Genomic DNA, 10772 nt, shown 5'->3' on the forward strand with positions numbered 1-10772 from the left:
TTTATCTTATAATTCCAATCAATAAAATCTGCAGTTTTATTATTTTTGTACAGAAGATCTTATAATTTCAATCTTATTCAAAGACTTTTGATCCAATTTAGGTTCTATAGTAGTAATGCCGCTTTTGGGACGGAGACGAAAGAAAGGGACCAAATGCGGAAGTCACTGCTTGGCACGTCACCGCAGCGTGCAAGGACCAGCTTGGTCACCCGCCGCTACTGATAGCTCCAGCACAGAAAATCTCGCCCACCCGTAACCTCCTAGAAGCACAGAAAGATCATCACAATTCACAAACTATCCCATCTCGCCTAGCTGCACGGCTCAGAAAAATGGACCCGAACCCGTCCAAAATGGAAGAAAGTAACCCGGGATACCACTCGACGACCGTCCACCAGTCGCACATCCACGGGGCGGGCCGCCGTGCTCCGGCAGTCCGGCTTGCCGCCGCGGCGCCGCCCACCCAGGAGGTGCGCGCGTCGGCGTCCACTTCACCCACGCGGCCCCTGGGCCCCGCTTGCCAGCCTGGCTCGGTTAGGCCGGCCGGCCGTCCCGCTCGGCGCCGGCGGTTCCACTTCAACACACCCCCGTTGAGGTGCGCGTTGACCACCGTTTCCACGTGTGCCATTGCACCCGGCCGCCGATCCCTCTCGCCGCTGACTAGTCTGACCGACCCCGACCCCGGCCGAACAAACCCGCACGCACGCGCGCGCCCACGGCTATTTATGCGCTCGCTCCACCAGCGGGCACGGTGCACAAGAAACACGAGCTGCTGGGCAAGAACTCGCGGAATGGACCACCACGGCGAGAGGAGGAGCAGCGCGCACGGGGCGGCGGCCAGGCCCTGGCGCGGCACCGGCGGTGGAGGTGGCGCTCTGCCGCCGCCGCCGCCCAAGGTGTACCGCGTGGAGCCCAGGGACTTCCGGGCGCTGGTGCAGAGGCTCACGGGCGCCGGTGGTGGTAGCGAGGCGGCCGCACCGGGGCCCGCGGCGCAGCTGGCCGCGCAGCAGAGGGTGGTGGCGCCGGCTATGGTCGCGGAGAGCAGGCGCATGGAGGCGGCAGCGGCCGCCGCCGCCGCCGCGGTGGCACCGGAGCAGCAGTTCGATTACGCGTCGTGGTACTCGGCGCCGCTGCTCAGCCCGGCGTACGGCGCGGCCGGCTTCGGCGGCCACCAGCTGTAGAAACGGATTCTTGGATATTTGTGGAGTTTCGATCACTTGTTCGGTTGTTCGTGTTCCGGTCTCATTTCCCCTGCTTTTGGGGCGTGGCGACAGCCTTCTTGTAGCGCGAATGAATTGGACCAAGAAATTAAGCAACTAGTTTATGATTGGAAACAAAGATAAATCAAGCTTGGTACTATTCTTTGTTGCTTGGGTTTTGCATCCAATGATGACAGTAAGCTTTGCCTTCTGCTAGCCGGTAATCATTTCCACATTTTCGCTGCCATATTTTGGTTGATGTAGTTTAGCATTAGACTAGTTGCGCATGTGAGAATTAAGTTTCAGAAGTAGGAGCATCTGAGGAGTTAAGAATTATGCTCAAAACGTGAAAAACAAAAAAAAACTTGTCCACATAATTTTCGCCCTAGTAAATGTCCTCTTGTTGCAAATCACTTTTAACTTCTTACTGAAAAAAAAACAGCTTACGATCGAGGAAACCTTTATTTGTGAGCCCTCTCGTTGATTTTGTATGTGAGCTTCAACGGTAAATGAGAACTTGCAGGAAACAGAGGGGTCAAATGAGAATTGTTAGGCGTGGCAAGACAGTCAGGAATCAAGGTATAGCAGTTTTGATACCACAAGAGTTGTAGCCTTGTAGGAACCAATTTTTCAGAACAGCCTCAGCTGAAGAACAAAGTTTACAATAGACATGCACTTACACACTACTCTTAGATGTGAGGATTTTAGGGTGGGAGTGTATCATTTTGAACAAATTGCCTGTGAAAGCTGTAAAATTAATTGCAATGGTCTTTTCCTCTATATTTTTTCCCTATTGGGGAAAATGGTCCAGGACTTGGATCTATGAGAATGTTTTGCTAAAAGTACTTCCCACTAAATTATGGCATATTGCTGATGGAGGAATTTGGAGAAACATCATTCAAGTAATTGTCATCCACGATAAAAAAATCTTATTTGCAAGAATTCTTCAACAACTTGGTTCACTCCACATGGTACAAGTAAAAAAAGACACACATTTATGTCTATAAAACTCTTTATTGATTCATAGTGGATTTGACACCGACATTGCCTATAAACTTTATGAGAAGTAAGAGCATAACGCAGAGGATTACACACCATAAGCAGAGCATCTCAAACATACTAACAAAGCATGGAGCCTGCATCACATCACAAAGCCTAGTACTGTTATGACACTGCAGTTAACGATAACAACTCGTGGTCTCGTACTCTTAACTCACCGACGCGCGCGGTCACACCAACAGCCAGCTGTCCAGTAAGCTCACTGCTGCGTGGTGACCGGCGATAGAGGTGAGCCAATCAACAGTAGGCCGTGCACTTGACCTTGCAGTCGACGGTGCAGCTGCCCCCGCCGCCGCCGCCTCCATACCCCTTGCCGGCGCCGCTGTAGGAGGAGAAGCACTTCTTGGGGCAGGTGACCTTCTTCCTGTAGCAGGGCCCCTTCTCGGTGCAGGTGACCGTGGGCGCCACCACGCCGCCGCGCGCGTACCCGCCCGCCGGCCCGCCGTAGCCGCCGCCCCACCCGCCGGCCATACCGGGGATGCCGTTCCCGAACCCGCCCATCCCGGGGATGCCGTTGCCGAAGCCCGGGATGGTCGGGATAGCGCCGCCGACGCCTCCCGCGCCCGCGCCGGGGTTGGGGTTTGGCTTGGGCACCACGGGCGGCGGCTTCACGGCGGGCTTCCTGGGGCCCGGGGAGGAGGGCTTCTTGGACGACGTGATGAGCTCCGCGTCGACGGCGCCTGCGCCGGCGCGCGCGGCGAGGGCTGTCGTGGAGAGAAGGCCGACAAGCAGCAGCAGGGCGAGGAGGAGCTCAGCGTGGCGGGGAGCGGCCGCGGCCATGGCTGCGGGTCTCGTTGCTCCGATCGGCCTTGCGTTCGCTCGACGAGGTTGGTGTACGTTTGTGTGCGCTGTCTGTCCGTGATGACGGGCTTGTGAGTTTAGGGCGCTAACCCAATAAGTAGGGGGCGATTCGCGCATTAAAAGAGGCGCGTGAGAGGCTGGAGGTTGGGGATCTCGCGGGCAGGGCAGAGCAGGGAGGCAGCTCGAGCTGTGGAGATTGGGGATGCTAGACTAGGGCCGGTGATCTGGTGGAGCCATTATTATGATCGGCAGCAGCGGTTCGCGCCAGCGGTTTGACGCTGGGACCCCACCGGCGACGGCCGACGTCGTCCAACGCCCACGAAAAATTTCAATCGGGCCACAGAACTCTCACAGCCGTCTGTCAGCACCGCGTTTCGCGACACCTGTGGTGGGAGTGAGGCACGCGAGCCGTTCATGTGCTGACATTTATGGCGCGCGCGGCCTTCGCGTCGTCGTGGCCCGTCCATTTTCCGCCACCGGCGTGGCGGCGACTGCTGGGTGACCGAGCACAGCCGCGCCGCCGCATTTTCCGCTCGCCGCTGGACTCATCTGACACCCCGGTGCGGTGGCAGTGCAGGGAGGTGGCTTGGCTTCCCCATCGTTCGTTCTGCATTCATCCTCCTCCTCATCTTGTCAGGCATTCAGGATGATGATGCTATCCATATGACTTGGGAGTGCCGGTACTCAATGCTCGGCCCAGATTTGGCAGAATTGCTGTGCCGATGGCAGTCAGAGAGGAGAAAAATGCTACCCCAGCATGCAACTCGCCGACAGGCAACATGGGACGAATTGAAGCCCAAAGAGGATGGACGGTTCAGCTCAGAGTGTGCGACACAGCTCTCTACGGCACTACCGGCGCTGGCACCGGCACCGGCACTGCTCGATCGCCCAGTCCCAATCCCATCAGCTTCAGGTCTCGGTCACATTTATTACGCGCTATCTGAATCTGCTTGATTGGCGACGCCGCGTGATCTGATAAATTCTCACTCCATCAAAACCCAAAAGGACACCTCCTTCTATCCTTTAAATTTTAAGGCAGCCCCATATGAACCTAGCTAACTTTATCTTAAAAAAAATGAACCTGGCTAAATAAGCTGCTGTTTGCGAACGGGCGTAAGACCACCGGCCTCAGTAGAGGGTCGAAGGTTCAATCCTCTACGGAAGCGATTTTTCAGGATTGTTGCACCCTCAACACGTGCTGGGAACTGGTGTCCGAAACCATCTCTTCAAGGCAGGCATGCGAGTGTGAGTGTAGAATGTAGGTTTTAATTTGCGCATAGGTGTGTGGGTATAGTATTGTATGTGTGTCTATGTGTATGTGTAAGTTTAACTACAACTTGGACTCGGAGGACTCCCTGCTACTGTTTTCCTGCCACGTCACTACTACGTCAGTTCGATACGCAAGCCGTGTCGCTGGCTGCATGTGCTCCCACCTCCCATCCAAATTGCATCTGGGACCATTCTGAGATTACTGATATAAAAAGACCAGGTTCTAAAATTTACGTGACCCGTGAGTTAGGCCCTGTTTGGGAGGGCGTGTTAAAATTTAACAGGGTGTTAAACTTTAACACCCTCAAATAAAGGTGTTAAACTTTAGTATCTTGAGGTGTTTGGATGATCTGTTAAAATTTAACACCTTAGGTTGTAATTGACAACTTTACCCCTCATTACTCCTCTCAATGGCAGCCAAATACCCCTTCTTCCTTCTTCTCCTTCCTCCTCCTTCCTTCTTCCTCCTTTCCTGCGCCTGCCGCCTCCGGCCCCACCCCTGCTCGGTCCACGCCGTGCCCGGCGCCAACGTCGGCGTCGGCGCTGCCGGCCGCCCCGTCGGCCCCTCCCCTGCGCATGCCGCCTCCGGCCCCGCCCCGCCGCCGGCGTCCCCTACCGCGGCGCTAGCGGCCGCGCCCGCCCGAGCCCCCAACGCCACCACCGCGCCCGCCCGAGCCCCCACCGCCACCACCTGCGCCGCCCGCCGGTCCCCACACCACCGGATCGGCCTCGCCCGCGCCCGCACCCGCCGGCCGCGCCAGCCGCCGCCCACGCGAGGCCACCCGCGCTGGCCGCCGCCTGCCGCCCGCGCGAGCCCGCCGCGTGCTGCCCAGCGTGGCATCCCGACGCAGGAGCGGCGCGGACCGGCGGTGGCGCGCGATGGGCGGACCAGCGGCGGCGCGACGGGCGGACTGGCGGCGGTGCGCGACGTGCGGATCGGGGAAGGAAGATGGGGGCAGTGGAGGAGAGAGAAGAGGAGAGAGAGGGGGGCAACCAGGGAATAAGTGGGGAGGGGGACCACTTTTAACACCTTTAGCACATTTTAACACCCCCTCCATGTGTTTATGAAAAGAGGGGTGTTAAATTTTAACACTTCATCTTTAACACTTGTGTTTGGCAACCAAAAGTGTTAAAATCTGTTAAAAAGGGGGTGTTAAACTTTAACACCCCCTTCCCAAACAGGCCCTTAACCTGTAAAGGGGCCAGGTTCTAAAAACACCGGTGAAGCCCAACTAGCCAAGTGAAGCAAGTTGAGGTCGAAATGAGTCGGAGCTAATCGTTGTCCGACATCGTGAAGTCCCAACCATTTTTTCAGGTGCAGCTCCAAGTCACCGAGAGTTGCCCGCATCCTGCGGGCTGCACATATCTGTCGAGAGCTCAGCTGACCAACCACATTTGTGTCTGCATTAGCTACATCTCACATGAACACCGTCGTTCTTTTTTCCCCACTCCGAGGAAACGGCAAGCGTCAATTCCGATCCAAGAACCTGCTTTCTGAATTTCCAGTTTCATTCGAACGAGCAGCGCACGGCATCCTTCATCTGCATTTTACACTGATATAAATGAACAGCTGCAAAGGAACTTTCAGTGCACAGATACAGAAAGCAGGCCATGGATCATGACCACCTGCTGTTCTCTGATGATCTAAGTGGGCATCATGGTAGTAAAGTTTAGTAATCGAGTAGCAGCTAACGCCATGCCATAGGCCCATAACATCGAAACTTCAGTAAACTATGCATCCAACTTATCCATACAGAGCAGCAAGTAGATGACCCAGTTATGAAGTCACAAGCTACAATATGAAGCACACACAACAACTCGTGTGCTTCATAGACCACAAGCTACTCCAGCTACATCAACCACTGAACTTACCGAGATCAACTAGTAACTACACGCCTTGTTTGGCAGACTTCGGATCCGAGATGGCAGACGCTAAAGAAAGATGAACTGAATACCACTGATTCCATCCCTCTTCTGAACAAAAGGGTGCTGCTATTGCAACTTAGCACCCCTTGCAGGGCAAAAAGGACTCCACAAAATGCGGCCTTTGCAATTGGGGTGGCACCCTGCAGCACGAACCATCTAATTATACTCTTAGATTAGCATACATTTACCGAGATTAATATAACATTGCAACATGAGGCCTTTGTTGCCCTGCAAAATCAGGTTGGTTACCTTGACGGTTGCAGCATCAAGGCTCTTCTTCCTCAGCCTCGCCGTCCTGCACGAAGCCCCCTCCCGCGTCGCAGATCCAGTCCCAGACCTTGGCCGGCACGGGCATCACCGACAGCCGCGGCTGCCGGAGCAGCGCGAAGTCGCTCATCCCCTCCACCTCTCCCGCCGCCTTCTTGATCTCACCCAGAGGGACGGGGTTCCGGAACTCCCCGACCGACCGCACGTCCACGGCGCCGCCGGCGGCCGCCTCCTTCCCCTTCCCCTTCCCGTCCCCCTCGCCTTCCTCGTACCAGGTCCGAGCGACCTCCACGACGCCGACGACGCGGCGGGAGGAGGCGCCGGCGCCGGAGTGGTAGAACAGGCACCGGTCGCCGGTGCGCATGGCGCGGAGGTATTTCATGGCTTGGTGGTTGCGGACGCCGTCCCACGGCGCGACGCCGCCTTTGGCGCGCGCCTGGTCGGACCACGACCACTCGCCTGGCTCCGTCTTCAGAAGCCAGTACTGGACGCCAGTGGCGGCAGTCGCCGCCGCCGTGGCTTGAGCGGCGGGCTTGGCTTTCCTCGGCATCCTGTGCGGGGTTGAGATTGTGACCTCCGGCGAGGTTCTTGTTTTGGCGGGAATGTGGGCAGCTAGGGCTTGTAGTGGGCGGGGAATTTCTACATTGGCGGCAGTTCGTCGTCTTCCCCACCCGCCTGCCGCTCCAGAAAAGCGGATAAGTGATGGGCTGGGCTACCGAGAGGAGAAGCGCTCCAACGCACGGCCCAAACAGGACACCCAGGCTGAGATGCATAAAATCAACAGAGAACAGATATATTATACATATAACGAAACTATCTTGCAATGGGAATCAACAGAGAACTGATACTGTGCTTTATACATTGTTTCCTTCCACTACGAAGGCTGCTAATTCAACCAACGCTAACAAACACTGAAGTTAGCTCAACAGTTACAGTAAGGGACCAAAGAAAGTACACATTTCTTATGAATGTCAGCATTCAGAGTAGAGTGTTCCATCGACAGAACTGCGACAATGAAAACCGAGGGCCCTCTATTAGGTTGAACCAGCTTGACCCTCCTTTGCTGCCTCTTCCTGCTGCTTCTCTGCCCAATACTTCTGAAGTGGTGGCCCAAATATTACATTCCCAGAAATCACTCCGATCCTGTGGCATTTTCAGGAAGGAATGACTAAGATCATCAAGATAAGCTATGCTTGCAGTGTGAGAGAAGCAGGTATGTAGTTGTGACAGTAACGAACAGCACACCAAGAAACAAGATTTTCTCAGACAAAGGTGGTTTCAGTACAGAAAGAGGAACAGCCGCAACATACGTCAGCACCTCTGGTCAGCAATAGCAAATAAGATGGCACTGTATCAACACAAATAAATTTCACATATTACTGCAATAGAACTACCAACTTGACTTCATGATTCCCCTGCTCCCATATCATACTGCAACAGAGCTACTATAATCATTTCATTCAGATTTCAGAAGCAATTTTACTCAGATAATCTGTTGACCAAGCCTTGTGCCCAAATTAACAAAACCATGTGCCTATATCCATACTCGTTCACACACAGTTCTCCTGCGTGTTCGAGAAAAAAAAATGCCCATGCTCGTTCAAGTATTGGAGATGCTTTTGCAGTTTTGCACATGAAAAAAACACCGCCAATGTCTCTGCAATTAGTCTAAAACAAATTTTCTAGAGCCAAACTTTTGCATGGGAGAAAGGATAAGACAGTAAAGTTCGTGCGGTAGAACATTAGAAACTTGCCATGCATATTGAAGATAATACATGGAAACCTTTTTTTTCTTTAGCAGCCTCTAAAGTCTAAAAACAATATTTTAGATGCCTCTAAAAATAATGGAGATGGCATCTCTCTATAAGAACAATTGCATAGCCAGGTATTCTTATTTCTCTACAGTAACATAGACTATTCAATTCTTTGGCCAAACAAAAAGTAAACAGATGGAACATCTATTACACATTACTATTCCAACCAAGAGAAATGGCAATAGCTGTTTTGTAACAACATTTTCTCAATAGTAATACATATCTCATTTTAAAAGCACAACTTCTATTGTGATGCGAACCCATGTAGTTTGTAAATATGCCATCACATTAGAAAGCAGCAACTGTTGTGTTATAAGTTGAGATCTAATTGATTGGATGCCCTGAGCATTAAGGCACAACTTTGATCTTACTAAAGTGGAAGTATTTGCACAATCCTTCAGAATTATCTCGACTCTATGTCAAATTATCAAGTAAATATATACAATTCAGTTAAAAAATTTCTGCCTGAGCCCTGAGGAATAAGTTGGTCAAGAATAACTGGCTACAATGAACTAGAAAGCAGTTTATAACTGAAAATGGGAAAAGTTTGCACACATCCTTCAAAGTTGTCTTGACTCTATTATCAATTATTAGTTGAATTTGTTCAATTATGCTAAAAATTCAGTTGCTCAGGAGTAAATTGACGGAGGACAACTGACTACAACAAATTAGAAGGCACTATATTCAGATTAAAATGAACGTGTAGATGGACAATTTCTAAAGTACAGAATCATCACTGGCTAAAATGAACAACCTAGTTAAACACTTTCTTTGCATCACAAGGGGTCTTTGAAAGTCAGCACTTGAAGCACGCATCTATTACGTCTCAAACAGACTAAAAGAACTTATGAATTATGAATGCCCAGATTACAAAGTTACTAACAACAATACCACATCACCAAACATATGGAACAAAAAAAAAGGCAAGCTGGCAATAAGATATGCATACTGAAGCTAGTACCATGAATAAGCCCTACGCTTGATCAACCTTCGCAACCTGACAGAAACGCAAACGCTTATGCATTCGTTCCATACAGCTGAAACGCTCCTATCCCACCACGAGAACGGGTGAGGTACTACCTAACCTAACACAATATGAGAAAGCTACCGATATGACGCGGATGTGTGCCCAACGAAGCTTCGCGCGCATCTAATCAGAGCTTTGAATGACACCCACAACCCTCCGGCCTCCGGCGCTACACGCAGTGACTAACTACGCGCTGGGCAACAACCAAGGCGAGACCCAAAGTGAAACAGCACCGGAGGATTTGCTCGACGGCGCGTCTAGGTCGGCGTGGGGCTGGCGACAGGCAGGGAATCCGCGCGAGATCCATGAGGGCACGGTGCTAGGGGGAGATGGGGGGATCGAGAGACTCACAGGACGGCGCCGGCAACAAGGGGGAAGGAGAGCCGCATCCTGTCTTCCTCTTCGGTCTCTCGCTCTCGCTGGTGTCTTGCGAAGATGACGACGGACGCAAAGGCAAAGCAAAATCCCCTGGGCCCTAGAGAAGGAAAGGTCCAATGCAATTTGTGGGCCTGGGCCGAACAGAGAAAGGGCCAGCAGAGAGAAAGGGCCGAACTGATTGTGCCGGGCTTGGACCTCAGAGAAGGGCGCGTATTGATTTTAGATTTTTTTTTTTGTTCTTTTCTTTCCCCTCTCGAGCAAAATGGCAAGGACTTTTGTCTCAACAAATGAGAAAGACGCCGAGCGTCCCACAGATTGGTGAAGGGGGGAAGGTTCCGTGACCACAAGTCTCCGTCTCTAATCTGGTCGAAACAAAATCGACTCCAGACGGGTCAAAACTTTTGTCGAGGCAGGGTCCTTAGCCACTGGTGATGCGCGCCGCGAAGAGCCGGTAGCCGATGGGCGAACCCGTTTTCCTCTAGCACGTTGCACGCGCCGTGCGACGGCCGACGGCAACGGCGCGGCCGGCGGGTTGCTGGCGCCGTGCGGCCGCGCGCGGCTGCTTTTGCACGGGGTCTCATTCCCGGCGCGTCATCTCGTGACCGCGCGCGCAACCGCGCGCCGGGAGGCCAGCTTTCATGTGATGTGAATGCGACCGGTCGATGTGACGCGCCTCCAGCTAGCAATCTAGCACCACCGATGCCACCGGCGAATGAATGACCAACCGGCCGGCCGGACCGGCGGCGGCGCGCGCCCGAGATGCCATTTGGCAAAGACGGCGGCTCCGGCGGTGTCACTGCGTCCGCGCGTGTTACTCGATAATTGAGGTTCACCGGCGGTCGCCGCACGGCAGCAAGTTGTTAAGATGGACTTTATTTTATGTTAGTGCATACTGCAATCTAGAGAGAACAAACAACCGAGAAACCAAAAGGGTCACGGGAACAACACAGATTTCGTTCAAAGGTGGCAGGAAAAGGCGGAATGCGATGATGAAGCAGAGCAACTTTCCCTTTGAGCACCATCATGCTACTCCAG

General features: G+C 53.0%; 3 protein-coding genes across 3 annotated transcripts; 1 reads left to right on the top strand and 2 right to left on the bottom strand.

Annotated features, from left to right (window-relative positions):
* Nucleotides 1-444: 444 nt before the first annotated feature.
* LOC101757844 lies at nucleotides 445-1368 on the top strand. The gene has a single exon (XM_004986259.3). The coding sequence runs from the start codon at nucleotides 723-725 to the stop codon at nucleotides 1176-1178; it is 456 nt and encodes a 151-aa protein (XP_004986316.2). The 5' UTR covers nucleotides 445-722; the 3' UTR covers nucleotides 1179-1368.
* A 734-nt stretch (nucleotides 1369-2102) lies between these two features.
* Nucleotides 2103-3258, bottom strand: LOC101762011 (translation initiation factor IF-2). Its single transcript, XM_004982128.3, has one exon. It carries the CDS (start codon nucleotides 3171-3173, stop codon nucleotides 2493-2495), a length of 681 nt encoding a protein of 226 aa, XP_004982185.1. The 5' UTR covers nucleotides 3174-3258; the 3' UTR covers nucleotides 2103-2492.
* Nucleotides 3259-5986: 2728 nt separating this feature from the next.
* LOC101762430 (thymocyte nuclear protein 1) lies at nucleotides 5987-9848 on the bottom strand. Its single transcript, XM_004982129.3, has 3 exons — nucleotides 9711-9848; nucleotides 6501-7661; nucleotides 5987-6391 (listed from the first exon to the last, which is right to left on the bottom strand). Exon 2 carries the CDS (start codon nucleotides 7066-7068, stop codon nucleotides 6517-6519), a length of 552 nt encoding a protein of 183 aa, XP_004982186.1. The 5' UTR covers nucleotides 7069-7661; nucleotides 9711-9848; the 3' UTR covers nucleotides 5987-6391; nucleotides 6501-6516.
* Nucleotides 9849-10772: the final 924 nt, after the last annotated feature.

The sequence above is a fragment of the Setaria italica genome, chromosome IX, assembly GCF_000263155.2.
Source record: "Setaria italica strain Yugu1 chromosome IX, Setaria_italica_v2.0, whole genome shotgun sequence".
NCBI lineage: Eukaryota > Viridiplantae > Streptophyta > Magnoliopsida > Poales > Poaceae > Setaria > Setaria italica.